The sequence below is a fragment of the Ruditapes philippinarum genome, unplaced genomic scaffold (assembly GCF_026571515.1).
Source record: "Ruditapes philippinarum isolate M1 unplaced genomic scaffold, ASM2657151v2 ctg5289_1_1_1_1, whole genome shotgun sequence".
Lineage (NCBI taxonomy): Eukaryota > Metazoa > Mollusca > Bivalvia > Venerida > Veneridae > Ruditapes > Ruditapes philippinarum.
The window spans coordinates 59,285-83,206 of record NW_026853676.1 but is presented as its reverse complement, the minus strand read 5'-3'; the positions used below and the strand labels follow the sequence as shown (position 1 = coordinate 83,206).

At 34.2% G+C, this 23,922-nt stretch overlaps 2 protein-coding genes across 2 annotated transcripts; one reads left to right on the top strand and one right to left on the bottom strand.

The window, feature by feature from the left end:
* Window positions 1-5,499: 5,499 nt before the first annotated feature.
* LOC132737519 (amiloride-sensitive amine oxidase [copper-containing]-like) lies at window positions 5,500-13,501 on the top strand. The gene is made up of 6 exons (XM_060724816.1): window positions 5,500-5,639; window positions 9,295-9,450; window positions 9,800-9,885; window positions 10,056-10,154; window positions 10,550-10,783; window positions 11,196-13,501. The coding sequence occupies exons 2-6, from the start codon at window positions 9,322-9,324 to the stop codon at window positions 13,150-13,152; spliced, it is 2,505 nt and encodes an 834-aa protein (XP_060580799.1). The 5' UTR covers window positions 5,500-5,639; window positions 9,295-9,321; the 3' UTR covers window positions 13,153-13,501.
* Window positions 13,502-16,217: 2,716 nt separating this feature from the next.
* On the bottom strand, window positions 16,218-23,600 carry LOC132737517 (tripartite motif-containing protein 59-like). The gene is made up of 5 exons (XM_060724814.1): window positions 23,171-23,600; window positions 21,216-21,544; window positions 19,049-19,170; window positions 18,288-18,460; window positions 16,218-17,477 (listed from the first exon to the last, which is right to left on the bottom strand). Exons 1-5 carry the CDS (start codon window positions 23,479-23,481, stop codon window positions 16,568-16,570), a joined length of 1,845 nt encoding a protein of 614 aa, XP_060580797.1. The 5' UTR covers window positions 23,482-23,600; the 3' UTR covers window positions 16,218-16,567.
* Between the last annotated feature and the right edge of the window lie 322 nt (window positions 23,601-23,922).

The following is a 23,922-nucleotide window of genomic DNA, read 5'->3' as shown; positions in this document are numbered from 1 at the left end:
TGATAAAGTCACTGATTTAACACACATATTCATCATTTCATTTAAATACATATAATATAATGCTTATTTATGTTTAATAAATGTATTTGCTTTTAATATAGAAAAAAATCATTTAAATTCTCACTGATATTGAATAAATAATATGTTTTGGTAAAATATATATCTTTCAGCATTGTCTATAATGAAGATGAAGAAGATAATGCAACAAGTACCAATTGCCAACCATCTACATCTTATGGGTCTACAGAAACACAGGAAGAAAAGTATATTTAAATTGGTTTTCAATAAAAAAAGGATAATAAAAACAATATAATATTAGGAAGTATTAAAGTTTAGTCTTTATTAAAATTTTGAAATAAATAAGAAAATTCATTCTTTCTCTGTAATCTATGGCATTTCCCTTAATTATATTGCGCAATGGTAGTATTGGAAGTACAAATTAAAATTCATAAAGTACATGTATACATAGAATTTGGCTAGGCAGAAACTATAGTAAACGGTCTATATAACTGAGTCAATAAATGTTTGATATAATCCACCCAATACACATCTGATAAAGATTTACCACAGGTCATTAGGGGCTTATCTGTAAGATTCAATTTGCAATTACCTTTATGTTGGCATCAAGAATCCATAAATAACAGAACAACAAAGATTATATAATACAAGACACCACAGATTTATATCTATAAACCTTATATTATGTTAGGAAATATCTTTATGACAGCAAAATTGAAACCGAAAGTAAAAAAAAAAAATCTCTTCTCTTACTCACCTCTTAAACCATAAATGGATACCTCATAAATATAATTGAATTCTTTATAGAGGGATTAACTTTGTCTTGATTAATATATAACTCTACAAATGAGAAATTAATTTTAGGAACCAAAGATAAGTCGATTTCATTGTATACACAGCTTATACTGCCATGGCTTATCAGCTTGCCAGTTATGCCTCGTTCTGGTTCATGTTCTAAAAATAGCTGTATAATATTAAGAATGGTCTATTTAAAATATATTTTGGTCGAATGGTCTTAAAATCGTTTCCATAGTTCGTTGGATTACATGAACAGTGTCACGTGATCTAATTTGAAATATGACATATTTGCCCGGGAATTTTAGATTCCGTTAGAAAACTACGGCGAGTTCAGAGGAGAATGTGCACCGGCCGATATGCAAATTAGTAAAATAATATTCATACCGGAAACTTGCGAAAGGCGACGGATTATGTCCGCCAATTTAAAAGTACAAAAAAACTTTTTCCACCAGATGTTAACGTAAATAACTTTATGAAGATGATGGTTTACATATGACATATAATTATTTTCAGTGTATTAGGGTATAATTTGTTTACATTTTTTAATGTTATGTCTTTTTTTTTATATAATTGACCATTATCATCTCTTTAATCTTTATAAAGACTTTTATCTACCTACCTATTCAATAAACCATAGTTGTGCTATATTTTGTCCATGTAAACTTTATCTACCATTTTTCTAGCTGATTCATTTTTGTTAAAGTGACATTATGCTCGTTTTCATTGTGAAGGTGATCTTAATTGACCCATGTATTGTCATAATGACTAATTTTGATGGCTGACTAACATAAAAATGATGATTGTCTAACAATTCATATTGGGAAATGCTGATGAGAAAAACTTATTTGCGTAAAAGACTGTCCACTCTTTTTATAAATTGAATGTTACAGGTAAATTGCAATGGATATTTACAGAAAATTTCTTGGGCCATGTGAGTTACATATCATATTCATGACATGGAATTATGGCGGCAAGATATAAACTTTTTGTGACTTTCCTATGTTTGCTCACAAGTACCCCCTTGGATGGGCATAATGTCATTTAACATGAACGTTTTTTGTTACAGCTTTACAGTTATTTTTATATTAGATAATAGTAGTAGAACTGAATCAATTGTTGAAAATCATTGTTATAGTACGATTTCAAACTTTCTTCTTATAATCATCTAGCAAAATATTCAGGAGTATATAATTATGTATACAGTTATATCAACGAGTCGATAAACTAATGTTTATATTCACTTATTGTTTAATTAAAAGTTCATTAGTTTACATAAGTTGTTTATTTGATCTTGTTTCCTGATTTGAAATCTCTGTTGTGCTTTATTGTATACATGATTAGTATGAAGCAGAACATAATGTATATCAGTGTCATGTAATGATCAAAGGGCTTCCCTGTTTATGGTTTTAAATATAATGTTTCCAATAGTTTATGGTATCACCAAGACTAAACTCTCACCCATTGACCTACTTCAGGTCCCTGTCCCCTGCAATTGAATCCCAAATAGTTATTTTTTCAAATCATGTGTTATAAAACTTTCTAAGTTATCTAATAAAACAATTTCTCTACAAAACAATGAACTGAAAAAATGCAAGAGATACATTACTGATTTAAAGAAATGTGAAGTTTCATCCCTGTTTTTAGGCAGCTTCTTTACATAAATCTGTAACTGCAGTCTTGAAGTCTAATGTAAATGATACGGGAGACAACCTCTTTTGTATTATTTCAGTATAAGTCATTGAGTTATCTTACTTTTTGTACGAGTAAAAAAAAACGTGATGCTAAAATGACATTATTTTGGTATTTTTGGTATGTTGTTAAATCCTTTTAATCCTGGCCTATAGACAGACCAAATTCTTCCAAGACAATGATCAGCGAGGATGACAATAACAGATTTCGTACTGCGAAAACAAACTATCATTCAAACCATCGGTATATAATATTTATGTATATACATGTAGTTGGAATTCTTGGGACGAAGTAAGAATTGTTCTAAGATCCTGTTTGGCTACAACATCAATATGATGATACGTATTAAATGAAACTGGTTGATTAAAACTATCCTATACCTTACAGACTCAATCAAACCGAGTCTGCAATTTCCATGTAATTATGTTTCCGAGGGATCACTTTATTTTCAGAAAATCAAGCCAGCCCGTAGAGCTCAATCGGTTAGAGCGCAAGACTTGAAATCTCGATATTGTGGGTTCGATGCCCGGACTGGCCAACTAAAATTACTAATCAGTCTTTCGGATGAGACTTTAAATCGAGGTCCCGTGTATGGGTGCTTAAACACTTGGCACGCTAAAGAACCAGGAGAAGCTTCTGGAATTGGGGCATCTTTCTGTATCTGTAATTGCACTATCCACCAAAAAATCTAAAATTACTAATACTCTTCTGGAGGACTCGTCCATATGGGCAACCGGTGGTGAGTATAAATAAACGTAAATACACACACAGTTTGTTTCCTTATTTATTTACTTAAACGGCTCTTCAAAACTTCAATTGTTCAAATTTCGTTATAACGTTATCATTTCTATTTTGTTTTGTCATACTAGTATGAATTATGATCATACATGAATTTAACCATTCTGTCATGTCTTGTTCTTGTATTCTTGTATAGTGCACTACTAGAGATTATTTGTTTCTATTAAATCTGATCAAGGTGTAAAATATTTCACCTAGATTTGAAAACATTCAAAACAAGGTTTGATGATATACTTTTGCTAATAAGTACCGTCATGTATTCATGTTTGTCAGTGTAAGTTTGGTAATAGCAAACCCTTAAAAGTTGGTTCCAAGTACAAAATATCGGCATGACATAGTGTCTAAAATGAAGATGGGAATTAAACACCAGTTGAATTAACACACATAGAGTTTAATCTTACATGCACAATTGACCTATTGCCAAATGACTTTTAATTGCTTGTCGCGTTATTCACAACTTGTGTAAGAAATAATAATGTTTAACCGTTCAAGATTCAGGCGAAATATAATCCTGAATATATATTAAAGAAGCTATAACTTGTTCGGAAATCTCAGTTTAAATCATTTACATTGCTAGTGATGCAGCAAACATGGACAAAGAACAAAAGGGAAAATTCAGATGGTTTCTTCGTCGTCCTACCATCTTCTACACAGAACAGATCCTGTCAGGTACCTTGTTCTGTGAATGAATTGGAAATTTATCTTGCAGGAGATTGTCTGAAAATGAAGAAAGACTATCAACTCTAGATAGATAAGGTCAATTCAAAGTTACCTTGCGTTACCCTAATTTTCTGTTCTTGAATATTGACAATTTGTATAGTTAGAAAATGTTTGAATGTTTTTACTTGAATTGTATAAAGATTTGAATAAATATTCAAACATGACGTTGTGTTGCAAAAATGAAAGAAAATTCACAAAAAGTAATGTGCATTGTAATAGATTTGTATTGTATTTATTGTTACTTAGTTTGTGTACATTTGTGTAGTGTATTTGGAGGTGAAGATCAGATTTTGTAAATTAATGAGTATACTTTTTCATTGCTTTGAACTGTAATTGGCCCAATGTTGGTAGTCTATCTTTAAGTTTAATTTGTTTCATCATCTCGGCCTATCTTGACTTTTGAATAAGTTTTTTTGCTTTTTAATATATTTTGTTGCATTATCAATTGCCCTTTCTATGTCATAACATTTATATGTTTTTGGGGGTTTTTTTGGTGTCAAAAAGTGGAAAATGTAGAACTTATTCTAGTATGAAATAAGATGAAATGACCTTTATGATAACCCTCGAATAGCTGAAGGAGTTTCTTGTTGGCGTTATATACAGGCTTGTTTGTCAAGCAGACATAATCAGAAATTATTTATATTTTACACAATTTTAGCTATGTATTCTTCTTTAATGTAATGATTCATACCTAATATATTATAATATACTCGCCTTAAACATATTTTAAACAACATTTATTGATTAACATTCATTAATTATTTTATGCATGTTTTAGTGCAGATATGTTAAAGTACATGTTTAATAATATTTTGTAAGCACATCTGTTGGTTATACCACAGGCCTTCGATACAACAAATATAAAATCGAGTATCTCGTTGAGTGGTTCTGGTATTACTTTTTTAGCAATTGTTAATCAACCTTAGAATAGATTGCATGTCTTCTAATTTTTTCTTTTAACGTCTGTATGTGATTTTCCAAAACCGCTAAAACCCTCACTTTAATTAAATATAATTCAGTCCCATTGTTGAATAATATAGGCAGTCACGTGCTTTTACTATGGAACTATATGTCACGTTTTCTGTAATGGCTCGACAAATCATGTTGAAGATTCCTTGGAACTCATCTGCAGATTAAACTCAATTCCAAACACCCTTTTCATGGACAAATGTGGGTTTTATATTAAGCCGTAGCTAAGGAGTGTGGGCGGAAGCTTAGACTATAAACTGCAATCTACGCCCAGGCTTAACACAAAACAGAAATCCTTATGAACGCCAACAAGACTTCCGCAGATATGTTAATTATCATGGGACCTTCAATGTGACATGTACGTGCCATTCCATGAAAAGCGGCGTACGGGACCCCGAAACCGAGTCTTTAGTTTATTTTATTGTTCGTATATTTGAATACATATCCATGTGGGGCTGTTGCAAAAAAAAACAACAACAAAAGTTAAATATAATATTGCTATCATCCGATATCCATATACAAAGCCGCATCATTTATATCTCAAGGTTTTCATCGATGCAAGTAATAATCATTATTTAAACATTATTTGATGTGATTAAATAGTGAAATTCTATAAGCAGAATTGGTGTTTGTTGAAAAACGCAAAGGTAATTCTTTTGTCATTTTGTTTCATTCCTGATATCTATTCATCAAGCATGTACTCTCAAATTAATAAGAAAGGATTTGATCTCGTCCTATAGATATTTCAGATCTTTGTGTTTTATTCTTTCGTTGTTATTGTTGCGTTTTGGTTGTTGTTGGTTTTCTGTTTGTTTATTTGTTGTTTATTGTATTTGTTGCTCTAGTTTAGAGCTAATATTTATCTGTTGGTTTTTTTTTTTGTATTTTTTCATTGTTTTCATTGTTTCTTTTTAGATTGTGTCTTTATGTTAACTCTATCACTTTAAGAATATTTAACTGTTTTGTCGAGATATTATGTAGGCTCAATTATAGACAATGTTCTGTCTTTATTCTATTTTTTGTACGCATGTATTCTTCCATTCTACACCGCCTCCGTGGTCGAGGGGTTAGAGTCGATGACTTCTAATCCAGTTACCTCTCTGGCGTGGGTTCGATCCCCGGGAGATGCTTTGGTAGTTTAGCGCGGAGGAAGGTAGTCTAGTACTGGTGTAACTCTCCAGGAACGATGGTTAGGAAACTACCCGCCTATATGACTGAAATACTGTTGGGAAAAGGCGTAAAATGAAACAAACAAACAAACAAAATCTTCCATTCTACAATTTACCGATTTTCATACATTGAAATATGTGCGATTTTTTGTCGATTGTCCTTTAATGCATTCCTAATGGGCTTTCTTTCAGTAATAGCAACCTTGGATCTGCTCAATATTATATACCTGTATATGTTCACAGGGAACATTTTCTACAACTTGTCAAATTAATAATTTTTTTTATCATCATCATAATTAAATCTATTGTGTCTTAACCCATTACTTCATGAGCATTTTGTGAAAAATGGCTGTTTTCATTGAAAAGTCTCCCGTTACAAGTTCAAATTGCTATAATACTATAAAAACTGCTTCAACACTAATCAAACTTGGCACAAATGTTGACTGGACCATTGCACTTGCAACAACATGCTCAGGCTTAAATTTTCTGTTACCATGGCAACGAGGGGACATCTCAAAATTGCCAAAAATCACTATTTTGCGTTGATTTTTTCCATCAAAATTGATTTCAAAGTGCTGCACTTTCTCAATGGATTGAGATAGAGTCAAATGCTTTTCAGCGTTGGTTACACGTTACCTTATGATCAATCTGGGGTTATTTACAGCCTCTCACAAGTCCAAATTTTTTCTTGGCGATGAGGGGGACTCCGCCCCCCTTCAAACCCTCCAAACAGAAGGGGGCACAGCCCCCTTCTGGCAACCCCCTGATGTATCTTTTGGTTGGGGGCCGCGCCGAAAAAGAGGTCACTTTTTTTAACAACATTTCTCAAACAAAAACAAGTGTTTGGGGCCTAAATAAGGCATTTTTTCATCATTTGAGACAACAAAAAGGGGGGGGGGTGAAAAAGGCGTTAAAAAGCGTGTATATGAAGTAATGGGTTAACTGAAAATGATGAAAATACTTGAAATTACCCTAAATCGCGTTTTTTCATGTTTAAACATGGCCTGTCATATAAATTTGAAGAAAAATTGTTGTTTTGTAGATTTTTTTATTTTTTTCATTAACCCATTACTTCATGAGCATTTTGTGAAAAATGGCTGTTTTCATTGAAAAGTCTCCCGTTACAAGTTCAAATTGCTATAATACTATAAAAACTGCTTCAACACTAATCAAACTTGGCACAAATGTTGACTGGACCATTGCACTTGCAACAACATGCTCAGGCTTAAATTTTCTGTTACCATGGCAACGAGGGGACATCTCAAAATTGCCAAAAATCACTATTTTGCGTTGATTTTTTCCATCAAAATTGATTTCAAAGTGCTGCACTTTCTCAATGGATTGAGATAGAGTCAAATGCTTTTCAGCGTTGGTTACACGTTACCTTATGATCAATCTGGGGTTATTTACAGCCTCTCACAAGTCCAAATTTTTTCTTGGCGATGAGGGGGACTCCGCCCCCCTTCAAACCCCCCAAACAGAAGGGGGCACAGCCCCCTTCTGGCAACCCCCTGATGTATCTTTTGGTTGGGGGGCCGCGCCGAAAAAGAGGTCACTTTTTTTAACAACATTTCTCAAACAAAAACAAGTGTTTGGGGCCTAAATAAGGCATTTTTTCATCATTTGAGACAACAAAAAGGGGGGGGGGGTGAAAAAGGCGTTAAAAGGCGTGTATATGAAGTAATGGGTTAAAATCTAGATTTATATAAAGTACGCAAATGCGCAACTATACTCGTATAAAGTCGCCATATTGAGTAATTTAGAATGTCGTTCATTGCGTTTAGGGTTGAAGAGACATTGCGATACTACGCTTGACAATATGAAGCTTAAAAACCCCGACATTATTAACCTGTCACTTCGCAGTACCAATGGTCTCTCTGCATCGTCTAGCGTAGTATTGCATTGACTCAATGTCACTTTGTCATGTCGAGTATCATTCTCTGTATTTCTGATGACTGCTACACTCGACAATGTGGCAAGTGAATCAACATTGCGAAACGATGACCAACAATGCAAAACGATATATTATGATTAATATCGCTTCGGATTGACGTGCGACACTCGGCAATACGAAGTGGCATTTTAAAATATCGCAATCAGTTCTTAATCTAGTTCATTTTTCATACACTGCGACACCGACAACACAAAGCGACGCTTGACCGTACAAAGTGACGCACGGCAGTGCGAAGCGACACTTCATATATTATTAATGTCGTTTCGCATTGCCGTGTGTCTAGTGTTGAGAAGGTACACTTAAACATTTGAAGCCCCTTTGAAGGAAGAGTTCAGTTGTTATTGTTCAGTTATTTTTTCCCCGTTTTTTTTTTCTTTATTTTTTTTTCATGCCAGCATAATAACAGAATTATTTATGTGTTGTTGATGGCTTTTCTATGAGCATTAGTACGTTGATTGCGATGATAATGATAATGATTGTGAAGGTCTATGCTTTTTGTTGCTCTACCTCTTTCAATTTATGAATGATGCCTTGATATATTGAAGAAAAAAATGAAAAAAAGGAAAATAATTTCCATATGGTCCTCTATCCAGTCAGGCCAGCGCTGTGTCGTTCCCTTATTACGAGAAAATAACTGGTTGGCAAAAGAACTAAATGAAAGCGTCTTGGAAATATGAATCATATGTATCAAATATAGTTGTCGAAACACAAATCTAAAAAAAGGTCGAAAGATTATTTTTATAATTGTTGTTGAATTTCTTTTTACCAAGGTCAGTTTGATCTGTAGACACATATTCTTACTTAGCATACTCATTTTGATTTAACAAATGCGTTTGGAATTACAATTGTTTGAGACTACTGGTAGATTCTCTTCCCCCCTCACTTCCGCCTATATTTTTTGGTTTTAATCCCGCAGATTTCCCAATGCTGATTTTTCTTTTCTGGAAATTTGAGGACAAATATGTTAAACTTTACTGTCTTTACTTTTGAGAAAGATTGAAATTTACATTAATACATAAACAAAAATCTATAAGATAGTGTTTATAACATCATCGCATGTACGGCGCATATTAACTTATTTATCATTGTTGCAACAGCTGTTAATTTCTGGCATATTATAGATAATTAAGTTTTACAAAAAAAACTAACTTATGTACTTTAACTTGTTTATATCCCAAGGTAAATCGAAAAACAGAATATAAAGTCATGTCCAGCTTAAAAGTACAAGCAGCAACGGACCGTAGCTATGTCTACACATTTGTCGTACTTTGTATTGGTTTCCTTGCTGGAATTATGGTAGGAATGCATGCCTTTGATAGAGGACCAGAGTCAGAGGTACTGGTAGTCCTTAAAAATACTTAATTTTTATTACATTAAGTGTAATCATGATTACGAAAGTGATAAACAAAGGCTTGTCATTGCATGTAACTATGACTGGCTTTTAATGATTCTGCAAAATTGTTTATATTTTCAAGTAAACGTTTGTTTCAATATGTTTGGTAGTTTTGTTTTCACAGATTACTTGAATATAGTTCTATTTGAGTGAATAGTGTCTTTGTTATTTGTTTAAGCTGTTTTTTTTTCTCTGCTTACCTGTTTCATTACAAATAGTGTCAATATTAGTTTGTAAGAAACCAAAACCAAATTAAGGACATCAAATCAATTTATTCCTTTACTTTTTTAGGATGTAGATGACTTTCATCAATCAAAGAGGACCATTCAAACGTCTCAAGAACGTGTTTTAATCAAGGGATTTGATAGCAGAAATAAGTGAGATTTCATCAAACAAACCCAAACAATCTTCAATTAATACAGTTATATGATTTCAGTTTTAAATAAAGATAGTGTACTAAATTCTAGCTTTCAAATACGTTACATTAATAACCTGACATTTCTATTGAAAAGGAAATGCATGATGATATATGGTTTACCTATTTTAGTTTCAGGAGTACAAAGAAAAGGGAGACTCATAATCAGAGCAACATACAGGGCTCAAATCCATTTAACTGTACAGAAAAACGGTGCAAGAAGTGTCCAAAGTAAAATTTCATTTTATAAAACATTATGACTACATCTACATTTTTGTGTCACTCTTTATATTACTTGATGATGCTTATTTTGTTGTAATCTAAAGTAAATTGCAAGAAAACGACTTTAAAAGCTAATAATTTTAAGCTATTAATACCAATATAAAATCATGTTTAAAAAGTTATAATATAATTAGTACAGAAGTTTATTTTAGTACGATAGTGTAGGAGGTTTAAAAAACGCTTATATACAAAATTTCGAATCCGAAATGCTCTTGAAAAATGATTTGTTTAATATGCTTAGAAGGAAAACATTTCTGATTGTTTTTGCTTAGTTGTTAAATGGTTCGATATAAAAAGTATCACCAAACAATAAATAATGACATGTGATTTGCTCAATATTTTAGAGGTAAAGCAAAGCAGCCATGGAATGGTCAGGATCCACAGATTTTCGCACCACTTACAGCAGACGAGATGATAAAAGTAAATGACTTCATGGTCACAAATAACTATGCTGACAACTTAACCGCCATGTCGAGCCTATCTCTGAATATAAACTTCCTTACGTTTATGTATTTGTATCTACCCAATAAAACTGCCGTTCTCGAGTACAAAGCGGGACAAGGAAAGTATCCAGGAAGGTAAACATAAACATGTATACTTAAAAAGTCGGATTTTTGGGACATTCTTAATTACCTTTAGTTTCTCTATCATTCTTTTAGGGAAAGATAAAAAAATTCATAGTGATAGATATAATCTGTATAAAAAACTTTTATGTTAGTTTGATTTGAACTACTAACTTGGCTGAAAAGTAACATAGAACTTCAAACGATGCATAAAGATATCATGCTGTTGGCTTGTTGGCACGGATTGATTTACATCGTGTTAAACTAATTTTCATAATATTAACACATTATAGGCTTAATGACAATGGGGATATTATAGATATTAATGCTGGTGTGGATTGTGGTCGTCATAATAACTGAATTAATTATGTTGTTGTAATAAATAATGAAATGACAAATTTTATTGCATTGAAATTAATGTTTCTAGGTATGCACGTGTCCATGTTGCACGGGGTGCTCGTGCAGTACCAGATTATATGGAATATAAGGTAGGGCCTCTCAGAGCAAACATAATGACAGCCGAACAACTATATAATGATGGAGAGCTTGTATTTAATAGTCGTCCGTTTGACAATATAGAATATGGATTTTATATCCAGTTGCTAAGCGAAGAAATAAAAATACTCGAACCACTTACTATAGAGAGTTTTGACGGCGCATACTATCCACGAGAAAACAATGATTTACAATTTTGGCTTTGGAATGGACCACCTGGAGCGTTAGCTGATGAACGTGAGACTCGGGTCATTGCTTTGTTAAATCCTTTAGCACCAAACGGTGCGGATTTACTTGAACTTGATTTCTTACCCTTATCAGCTACCATACATTGTCCAGGAACGGACTTTCATCAATGGTATATCTATGACTTCTACTATTTAAATCAAGGACCATTCCCTAACGCAACTGCTTTGCTCAACGCTTATCAAAACGGTTCCTTACGAAAGTTTACATTACCTGATGGGTATCGTGAAACTGTCCTTGATCGTCATCTTCCAGATCGAGATACGGACCAACCATTCAGACGTAACTCCTTTTTATCTACACCTAGAACCTATGAGCCCGATGGACCAAGATACATAATTCGAGGATATAATGTAGATTGGATGGACTGGAACTTTGATGTTACTGCTGGTCAGATTCGTGGACCTGGGCTCTTTGAGGTATCATTTAAAGGTAATAAAATAGCTTATGAGATTTCTTTAAATGAAATAGCACTAACATATGGAAGTGGGTCATCAGGGCAGACGAATGTAATTTATGCCGATTCTTCTTTCGCTATTGGAAATTACAACGGGATAATCAAATCTGTTGACTGTCCTAAGCATGCAACGCTTTTAGAAACATCTCACTGGGAACCGTCAGGCGCATCACCTGTTGTAACAAAATCCATCTGCGTATTTGAAGCAGATGGGGAAAATGCTCTTTGGCGACATAAAGCGTATGAGTTTCAAGGCGGTCTTAGAAATAATTATCTTGTCGTCCGTGTATCATCTACTATAGCAAATTATGATTATATAGTTGAGTGGCATTTCCAACTTGACGGTAAGGTATTCACAATTGTAACAGCAAGTGGTCTAATTCAGGCAACATTCTGGGATCATGAAAATCCTTTTATGGGATCAGAGAAAGGAAGAGACGCTTTCGGGTACAGAGTAGGTGAGAATGCTCATGGACAAATACATGATCACATGTTTGGTTTCAAAGTTGATCTTGATGTTCTTGGAACAGATAATTCCATGGAAGTTATTCACTGGAAAAATAACAATGTTCTTTCCGCTTTACGCAGCCAGGTCCCTAACGTATCAGAAGCTCCAAAATATTTCCTTGATAACTGGACCAGATATATAGAATATGAACTCGTCGAAAATGAGACCGGGAAACGAATAAATATGGATGAACCGGAATTCTGGGTAATTGTCAATGAAAATGAGAGAAATAAATGGGGTAACATGCGAGGATATGAAATAAAACCAATAGCTACTGCTGCACAGACGCTCTCAGACAACCATCCTGCAATGCCTGCTTTGTCATTTACGAAATATCACTGTGCCATTACAAAGAGGAAAGAAGATGAACAATACCTGGATTCATCCAGTGATACACACAGACTTGACAAACCTATTGAAGACCTTGAGAAAATGCTAAATGGAGAGTCCATTAGAAATACCGATGTTGTAAACTGGGTATCAATTGGATTTTTGCATGTACCTACTTCCGAAGATGTACCAATGACAATCCGTGTTGAGGCCGCATTTATGCTCAAACCGTTTAATTTCTTCAACACAACTCCAGTGTTTGACCTTCAGGGGCATTTTGATACAAAAACACTAAATAAAACGGGACGACCACCTAAATACACACCATGTCTAGAGAAAATACAATGACCTTTCCCAAAACGAAAGTTCAAGAAAAATAGAGGGTTATAAAGGGTTATCAAAAGAAGAATTAAGGTGACAATAAGTTTGTTTGTTTGTTTGTTGTTGTTGTGGATTTTTTTGTTCCTATTGTAAGCTTTGAAAAAAAATAAGTACACGACTTTATAAGCTATTTGCAATCTTACTTTATTCTCAATATTTAATTAATTGACATTTAAAGATTATGCCTGTACAGAGTAAAGAACAAAGAAAGGAATATCATTTCTTGCTCGATTTTAGTGAGTATGTTCATAAAAGTTGACTTTGTACGTTATTCTGATGAAGACAACAGTCGAAACTAGTAAAGATTAAAGAAATATGTGTTGTTTTGGTGTATTTTAACTGACATAAAAGTTAACGAAATTGCAAAGTTATTGATATTTCTTGAGACAAAATTTAATGTCGTTTATAATTGTGCCAATATGGAGAAAAACATAAATAGAACTACTGGTTAATATAGACACTTTGGTTGTAATCGTGTTCGTTTATATCTTTCACTAAAAAAGTTTATTACTGTTTTGTCTTATTTTTTGCTGGTTCAATACTAGAAAGAAATAAAGAATCCGTAAAGAACGTACAAAACCACAAAATAGAAAATAGTTGCAGGCTCGGTTTGATCGAGCCTGTTCATAGACGGTAATGGAATGTGCAAGTTACCGTCAACGCCCCCTAGAACCGGTTTAAGCAGTATTGCGGTGCTAGGGGGCGTGAACGGTAACTTTTAGATGTGTTCATATGGCGGTTCTCATGGAACCTTCAATGTGACACGTAATTGCCATACCATGAAAATCGGCATATGCGTGTGCTTTAAACGAGAAAACAATGGGCGGAACTAAATAAAATGGAATTTTGAAAGGGGATCAGAAGCCTCAAATCTCAAAGAAAAGACTTCTTTAATCATGGTTATTAAGTAAACAAGCTACTTAATAAGTAGTTGATTGTCCGATTTTCTCGAGGAAGTTAGGAAATTAGATGATTTGATTTGTCGCTGTGAATTAAATAATATCATACGAATGCAAGGCGTTAAATTTTTCACAATCGCCGCATTGCTATTCAACACTATGTTCTAATGCACCTACAATGGGAATGTTAGTGTTTCAAGACAATAATGTTACTACTACAGTAATGTAAAACATATAAATATTTGTGGGAATACATATCCTATCAATGTGATTGAGTTTCTAAGTTTTACTGACACTGTAAATTATTACTGATTTTCTAGATTTACAGAAACCGAGATATAATTCTAATGTATTCTTCGTTGACTATTTCATGTTCTAATAAATACTGAGTGAAATGCTACTGTTTTTTCATATCAGTTTTTAGACGAAGTTGATGGGCGCGATGTATTTTTTCATGTTATAGTCATAATTGAACGATCAGTATTTACGCATTTAACTTTTCAATAAGCTAACATTGTACGCGGTCTGGATAGGATTAGGTTGTTCATTATTTTTTTGATAATGATACAATTTAGTCTACCAATATCGAATGTGCGAAATGGTTCTACCTTTTTCTTAAGACATTTTTTATGTAAAATTCGCAATAAACCTCACACAACCCACGGTGATAGGCCTTTAAGGTGGTTCTTAACGCACTAAAACTAGCAGTGGCAGCCTCAGAGATCGCAGTAAATCTCACACAACCCACGGTGATAGGCCTTTAAGGGGGATCTTAACGCAATAAAAACCGTCGGTGCAAGCCTCAGGGAAAACAATAAAGCTCACATAATCTACGATGACTAGCATTTTAGGGGGTTCTTAATGCAATAACACCGGTTGTGGCAGCCTCATGGAATACAGTAAAGCTCACACAACCCGCGGTCGGTAACAGGCATTTTAGGGTTTGTTAACGCAATAAGAACGGCGGTGGAGAACACAGTAAAGCTCACACAACCCACAGCGATAGGCTTTTAAGGGTGTTCTTAACGCAATAAAACCGGCGGTGGCAGCCACAGATGATACTGTAAAGCTCACAATACCCACGGCGATAGGCCTTTAAGGGGTTCTTAACGCAAAAAAAAACCGGCGGCGACAGCCTAAGAGAATACAGAAAAGCTCACATAACCTTTTTTAGGGGGGTTCTAAACGCAGTGAATCCGGCAGTGGCAGCCTCAGAGAAAACAGTAGAGCTCACACAGTCAATGGTGTCAGAACTTTTAGGGGGTTCAAAACGCAATAAAACTGGCGTTGGCGGCCTCAGAAAACACAGTGAAGCTCACAAACCCCACGGTGATATGCATTTTAGGGGGTTCTTAAAGCAACAAAGCCGACGATGGTAGTCTCGGAGAAAACAGTAAAGCTCACACAACCCGCGGTGATAGGCCTTTGGGGGGGTTCTAAACGCAATGAAACAGGCGGTGGCAGCCTTAAAGAATACAGTAAAGTTCACACAACCCACGGTGATAGGCCTTTTGGGGGGTTCTAAACGCAATGAAACAGGCGGTGGCAGCCTCAAAGAATACAGTAGAGCTCACACAACCCACGGTGATAGGCCTTTTAGGGGTTCTTAACGCAATAAAACCCACGGTGACAGACTCTGAGAATAGAATAAAAGTCACGCAACCTAAGGTGATAGACCATTTAAGGGGTTTTGAACGCAATAGAACCCACGGTTGTAACCTAAGAGAATAGAGTAAAGCTCACGCAGCCCACGGTGATAGGCCTTTTAGAGGTTTAAGAGTAGAATAAAATACCGTTTTAAGTTTATTTCTTAATTATCTTTGCATATCTTTCTGTTTGAAGAGGTCAAGAATATATCTAAGTAAGAAATTCAAATTTTATAGGTTTCTAGGTTTCTGGACCTTATTGCATCCCTTTAATTAGTGCTACCTAAAGTTACTTTGAGCCGAAACCGTCATAGCAACATGTGCTTTATACAGGAAGAAACGTTTTCTAAAATTTTAAAATTTTACTTGCAATAGCTGTCCTTGTACGAGTCTAGGAGGTCAATTTACTTCGTTACACTGGAAAATGACTGAAATTTTATTTTTCAAAACTGGCGCTTAAAGATATACTATGCTCATCTTTGAAGAAATTTATTGAAATTCATGAATTCCTTACTGAACGGTTTTAATTTGAGTACAAACATATTCAATTTTGTATTGAAACTGCAATCCCTATTAAAGGTCAAGCGAAGTTGGTCTTTTCATAAAAAAAACTGCAAGTTTTTTTTTAATGACACTATATACTAATATTATGACCACTAAAAGTGTATAGAGTTTAAAACATAACATATCTACTTTGAATGAAGCCAATTCATTCTTATTTCATATTTACAAAGAAGCTGCGTAGTAGTTACCAATATTTTCAAACATCAAAATTTGAGCATAGTATATTTAGTATAGTATATATAAGAAAAAAAGCAAACAAATAATAACATGTCATCATTTGGCTGTCGGAAGCTCGTACACCTTTATCGTGTCGCTGGCGACTTCCGTCAACAAGAACCGTATATGATAGTTCTTTATAAAATTCAAGTGTAAAGGTCCTACAACTTGTTCATTTTTGGAGGGAAATATTCGAAATGGTTCATTTTTTTCATTAAACTGGTAAACTGTTGAGGATTCTAGTCCACAAATATAGAGTTTGCCATGTCTATCTATGGCAGCACTTCTTGGTGTATCTATATCCGGGTCACTGTAAATACTCTGAAGTTTGCCATCAATATCCATGCAGACGACACATCCTTTACTCCATGCACCTCCCGTACATGTAACATACAACAGCCGTTTCTGTTTGTCGGCAACGACTGACACTGGGCATCTTATGTTCTCGTCTGCATGCGCCGTTAGGAGGTAAGAATTCAACTCTTTCCCTTTCATGTCTAGCACAATAATAGAATGCCCATCTCGTCCAGTAGTTACAACTACAAGATTTTCTAGAATATCAATGCCCCAACAATCAAGCCTGGTACTTATTTTGCGTTTCATAGTAAATTTATCTACCCCAACGTCTATGAAATAAACTTCACGTTTTCCTGGTAAAGTCACAGCAATTTCCGTATCCGAAACCGCGGCTATATTCAACGGATTTGAATCCAAGATAAGGTCATACGTAACATTAAAGCGGGAACTCATCATTTTAAGTTTACTATTACTGTCGTCTGCTAAAACAATACGCCCATCCGGAAGTACTAACGTGCTCGTGATGTTACAGAAGAACGCCTCCTCTTGACCACTTGCAGAGTGTTCACTCATCTTTACAACATGTTTGCTTTTATGTCGTTTGGAGGTCTCTTTTTCCTGGTTTTGAGATTTTGGTACAAATCCTGGTAACAAGTGTTCCTTTTTGGTTCTACAATAGGAAATACGCACAAAATTATTGATTTTCACAGAGATAGAAGATTATTAACCAAATTGACTGATACTTCAAACAACTTGTACAGTGAATTTGGATTCTTTCAAGTGAAAAAAGCTATCCAGCTAGCTTACGGGCATATGGCCAGTACAATATTGGTGCTACGTCAAACTCAAGCCAATGAAAATCTGATACTTTTGACAACGACTTATAAAAAATATATTTTCTGAAGGAAAATACTTTCAAACAAGTGCACAGTAATGGTTTTGTTATTGATTTGATTAAGACTCGATCGTTTGTCTAAAGGTTATGGTGGCTGATATTGAACACTATTGTGCGTCGTATTGTCGCAAGCAACAGCACGACAAAACGTCAAACGGCGCGTTGTCTCACTTTCGTCTTGTTTTCCTGTCGCTATCGATGCACGCCAAACGGCGCGTTGTTGTACGATGTGTTGTTGTGATGCCACATTGTTGCTCGGCTCAAATCGAATGATTGGCTATTTGTATATTTTATATAAGCCAAACGACAGGGCGACATCGCGACAACGCGCCGCACGACAACGTGCCGTTTTGTGTGCTTCGCTAGCGACCGGACGACAAGACGACAGTGTGACAACGAGCCGTTTGGTGCGTTTTGCTAGCCGAGCCGTTTGGTGCGTTTTGCTAGCGACAAGACGAAAAGACGATACTGATATAAGAAGTGTTGTCGCTATCGAAAACGCAACGCACAAAGTGTACCAAATCAGCCACCATACTGTGATAAAAGTAGTAAGCTGCAGGAAAAACAACAAATAATGAAAACTACCTTTCTATATTAATGTCCCCAATCTTATCAAGTCCTCGTTTTAGGTCTTCTACAGCGGGGTCATATCCAATTGCCATGGTAACAAAATTAAAGTTGTCATGCTCATTACGAATACTCTTTCCAAAATTTGCCATTTTCTCTTCGACGGTTATAACAATTTCTGCTTTTTGCACCTGTAAAAAGCAAACAATTTTATTCATTTTTTATACATAAAATGAGTACGAAAGGTCTGAAGTGGCGTATAATGTTTGATATATATTTTTAAGGTATCTTATAAGTATATAGTGAACCAGTCAATTTTTACACCCGGGGAATGGTGGGGATTTTTTTTTCGAGGGGAGGGGATTCAAATCGCCGGTAAGGGTTCAACTGAAGCATCTGTACAGTACATTTTTCTTCAAAAAAGACACGTGTTTGTTGATGTGGCTATGTCACGGTATAGAACTGTTCACTATTTTGTAGAGACGGTATGTTTACTAGCGGCCGGATAACTCAGTCGGTATAGCCGCGGAACGGTATTCCAAGGGTGCCGGGTTCGAGTCACAGTCAGGCTGCACATTTGTCTCATCCTGTGACATGTGGCGCCCAAAGTGGGACCCATGACTGCCTATAGCTCAGATAAAAGTGATCCTAAGAAATTCGAGGACGAATTTCAATATAGCGGGATGGGGAGTATGTCACGCTTCAGAACTGATCACTGTAACATTACATCAAAAGTTTCCGGAAGTAACGGACCACGTGAGATTCACGCGCTACTATACCATATTTATGTCCGACTGCGCAGCTGCAACTTGTTCTATAGAGTTGTTTATGTCTGCGATAGCTTTCCTACATCTAGCTGTCACTTCACATAAACTGTCACATTCTGTCTTGTACTTCTCGTCTAATATAGTTAGAAAAAAAATGAAAAAGTAGCAGGAAAAAAAATCACTTCTTTCTTTAAAGCAGTACGCCTCCAGCTTCCTATTTTCATGAAAATGTTGAAAAACAAAGAAAATAATTTATCACATTACAAACAGCATTTACTACTCATGAAATTACCCACAAGAGGTGAGGATATGCAAAAATAGCCCTTACTGCGTTAGTAACGCAATAGAAATTTGCTGAAAAATAATGCATAATCGGTCATAAATTACACGCAACATGGTAAATTATTATTTTTATCATGGGTCTTTTTGCTTTTCTTCAAATCTTAGTGCTTTTTCTCAAATTCGATTTTCTAGACATAGTTTAACTGGTTTATCTAGGCCTGCAGATTTAATGTTACTGTATCTTTAAGCCGGTGCTATGCAGAGTCAACAGTAAAGTTTGTACTGAACATTGGAGTTCATGAACTATCACAAAAGCCATACAAACATTTTAATTTTGACGTTTTGGACAACCGTTCCTTTTCTTACTTTTTTAATGATTAACACACTTTAATTTATAATAAACGGCAGACAACATATTTGATATAGTAACACTATAAAAACGCCAGTCTATAACTCATGTTGAATTTGTATGTCTTTAAATCAATTATTGTCAGGCAAGTTTAATTTCAATCTGTTCCACTTGGGAAAGTGCTTGCAATTTACAGATGGAACTGTATGCATGTAAATAGTATCAAACGATTATTCTAAAAAAAAAATTCTCGTACGAAGCAAACTTTTAAGAGAGTTTCAAACTATTCAATTTAATTTAAATTGGTATATATAATAAAATTTTGAAAAGTTTGACAGACGGACTGGTTCACTGCGTTGATTCAGTCGGAACATGTCGACTATATTATCAATAATCCGAAGACTGACGGAAAGGGCCGAAAAGTTGCGATTGGCTTTGATTAATAAAGAATTGACCCGCAAGTTTTCAAAACACTAAAAACGGGTCACCCTAAATTCATGTTATTGAGCAAAGAATTATTTCAAAAGGCATGCATGAAAAGATATAGTACCATGTCGTACACTCAAGTTTAAACATTTAAGTAAGATGATATCCTAAAACAATGATTTTATCTAAGTGAGAGTAAATGGTATTACTTTCTCATGATTTTAATACCCCCTATTTGTTTCAATATTATTTTACACGCAATTACCTATCTGATAATATATACAGGCTAATGAGATTTTAACGAAAGGCCTTCAGTGATACTATAACCATATACTATGCACCAAGTGATTATTGTTAAACACATGATTATTGATGCAACACGTAATTATTGTTACCACACGTGATTATTGTTTCAACACGTGATTATTGTTACCACACGTGATTATTGCTTCAACACGTGATTATATTGTTACAACACGTGATTATTGTTACAACACGTGATTATATAGTTACAACACGTGATTATATTGTTACAACACGTGATTATATTGTTACAACACGTGATTATTATTAAAAGGCAGCACTTTTACTAAAACATATCATCAATGCCACACAGATATGTATGTTGAATGTACATAATACACCATGACTTCACTATTTGATAACACTTTAAAAGCTCAATAAATATACTTTTCCGAGATTTCTGTACCATTTAATGTAGGTCTGGAAATATAACTTGTGTGTAAATTATTCAGATCATTCCTTCATGCCCTTTTTCTAGAATGATCATTTTTATTGAGCAAAATGACCCAAAAGTAAAAAGCGTTGCAACACTTTGCTTAAAATTGCAAAAGGAATCGATTTTCAATTTAATTCTGAGCCCTTTTCTTTATTATTCTTTGCAGAATTTTTCCATTTTAAATGCTTCACTTGGTCTATGTAAGAATTACAAATTTTAGTAAGAATTACATTTTTTATGTTTCAGTCTTTCTTTCTTTTTTTACCTCAGTGTCATTCTACAAAACGCTACTTCGGATTATATAGTAAACTTAGGAAATTTTATTGTCCTCATAGTCATTGTTTTTATTGCAATATTGATATTTCTAAAATATCTAGTCTTACCTATTTCACTTAGTATTTTTTCTTCTAAATTTTTAAGCATAGTTTCGATTGATGTCCTCATTTCTTTAACATCATCTATAAGATCGGCTTTCTCTTTCTCCAGGGAGTCAAGATTTTGACCGGCCTCCACGACCATGTCTTCAAACAGTTTCTTATACTGTTGCAACATGTCATTATTCTTTTGGCAACTTCTTTTGAACTTTCCGCTCTTTATAAACGTTTCGAGCTGAATGACCTCACATCCTTTATGTCGCGTGATCAAACACGTGCTGCACCCGATCTCAACATGGCTCTCGCAATAAAACTCTACCATTTTTCCAGGATGCAGTCTGAAAAAGAGAATTAACCTAAGATGAATTTAGCCTTTGTGGCAAATTGGTTGCCATAAAGGGTTGTGGCATAAGAATTGCAGCCACCGTTTATCCCTGCGTGATCGTATGAAGACTAAATTGGTCCTAATTACTGGAGTCTATGCATCGCTTAGCTCCATCAGATGAGTGGTTTTGATCACTGGTATTGCTTTAATTTTGTAAGACACGAGGTTAGCCAAAATTGTCTTTCCTGTTGCCATATGACCTATAATGTGTTGGTGCATCGTAAAACTAAACATAGCATGTGTTTTTTGTTTTTTATTATCACTCATATTATCGACAGTTGGTAAAGTGTATGTTTTTTTTTCATTGTTCCATGTATCTGTATATGCATAGGATGCTTCTATATTTACTTATTTCGAAATCGTTTCAGAAACTTATATTTCAAATTTTCTAGCGGAGAGCCCACATAACACTAAAACAACTTTGGGCCCATTCACATTCCTTGTGTACATAGTGCTAGAATTAAATGTATATATGTTTAATATATATGTTTATTTTATGTATTTCATAAGTGCAAAATAGAATAGAATTAAAATATTCTTTCCAAAAAAACGCTTAAGTATGTCACTAAAGGTAACATGGATAACGGTTTTGGAAAACAAAAACAAAACCTTGCTAAGTGTAAACGACCTATGTTCAGTGGTATAATATATCTTTAGATAACACGAGTATTTAAGATTACGTTAGTGAAGGTCTGTTTAATTACAAGTCATAATTTAAGACTGATTTTGGTCTGATATAATACTGATTTTAAGCGTTCCTTTTTAAACTTGTTACATAGCTTTGTACATGTAACACCACTTATTTCTTTTATGATCTTGGTGTGCTCATTAGGTAGAATATTTAAGATATACTAAGCTCAATATTAATATTTGAACATATTGATGATTGCTACACAGTTTTGGTGTTTTTTTTTTTTTTTTTTTTTTGTTGGTTTTTTTTTGGGGGGGGGTGTAAATATAATATAAACATGTTTGACTTAACACAAAAGTAGACATGTAATGCTTTTAATCATATATATAATGTCATTAAAAAAAACAACTGGCATTTTTTTCAGAAAGGGCCAGATTTACTTGACCCATAAGGAATTTTTCAGATTGTACATTCTTTTATTTAAACAAGGCATATACAAATTTCAATAATGTTTTGCAATAAAAAATATTTTACTCAAAGATGAGCATAGTATATCTTTAAAGGCACATGAAGCCTCAGAAATGAATAAATTCTTCATTCTGTAAAAGGGGCAAATATGTGCTTTATATTTTATATATTATATAATGTTGTAATAATGTATTTTCAACATGAAGAAAATATTGCTAAATATGTAAACTATCTTTAGATACAAGTAGAAAAATGACTTTCATATGAAATACTAGATAACTATAAAACTATAACTGTACTAATTGCACAAAGGGGCAGAATATAGTAGCAAAATCTGGATTCAAGATTTGAAAAAAATAACTTTATAGGTCTTTAAACAGTTAACAATACATGTATACGTTTACATACGTTGCTAGTACAACAGCGTTGTATCTGAATAACATCAACAAATTTAATCTTAATAAAAAAGTCAAGTTTTACCTGCAGCATTCAGAGCGTTCGAACTCTCCTTCAAATAAAGACATGATCAGTCTATTCTTTGGGAAAAGTTTTGCCCACTTTTCGCGCGGTTTATCCGGTTTTGGTATTGTCACAGTTTCTCGGCACATCGGGCACGGGAAATCGGTTTTCTCAGCTTCAAATGACATTGTCCGTGTGATATATGTGTGGAGACATTTCTCACAGAACGTGTGTTGACACGGTAACATCCGTGGAACTTTGTACACATTAAAACATATTGAACATTGCAATAATTCTGGCTGTCGCCTCGGTTTTGATACCCCAGTTCCCATGGTAACGTAATATATTAAAGTCCAGATTATTCGAAATTCTTATTGTATTTATACAGAAAGATTCCTTATAAATAGAAATCTAATGTTTCCTCGGGTTAATTAAGAAAGGTGACATAAAACCTTTGTATAAAAGACATTGTATGAAAAAAATGCCACACGAACTTCTTTACAAACGTAAAATAGTTTTAAATGTAAACTTTAAGATCCATTTTGTTTGTGAAGCTATAAAATTCGATTCTTATACATTTAATAGACGCATTAAACTTTCGAATAGAAAAAAAACGTTATGTTATTGTTAGCAACATGCATGGTATTTTATATATTTGTACTTTAACCGTCTACACTATTTTCCATTTGGGGTAAAGGTTCACTATTACAATATTAAGTCTATTTGCAATAAGAGATCATTGTCTCAGACTGATCAAGTGTCTTAAATAATTC

Excerpts from the sequence above, each read along its gene's own strand:
- LOC132737519 (XM_060724816.1), top strand. The coding sequence starts at position 9,322 with ATGTCCAGCTTAAAAGTACAAGCAGCAACGGACCGTAGCTATGTCTAC. Across the intron at positions 9,886-10,055 it reads GGATTTGATAGCAGAAATAA|TTTCAGGAGTACAAAGAAAA; the intron begins GTGAGATTTCAT and ends TACCTATTTTAG. Across the intron at positions 10,784-11,195 it reads CAAGGAAAGTATCCAGGAAG|GTATGCACGTGTCCATGTTG; the intron begins GTAAACATAAAC and ends TAATGTTTCTAG.
- LOC132737517 (XM_060724814.1), bottom strand. The coding sequence starts at position 23,481 with ATGGGAACTGGGGTATCAAAACCGAGGCGACAGCCAGAATTATTGCAA. Across the intron at positions 18,461-19,048 it reads CGCAGTCGGACATAAATATG|GTGCAAAAAGCAGAAATTGT; the intron begins GTATAGTAGCGC and ends TGCTTTTTACAG. Across the intron at positions 17,478-18,287 it reads GGGGACATTAATATAGAAAG|AACCAAAAAGGAACACTTGT; the intron begins GTAGTTTTCATT and ends TTCCTATTGTAG.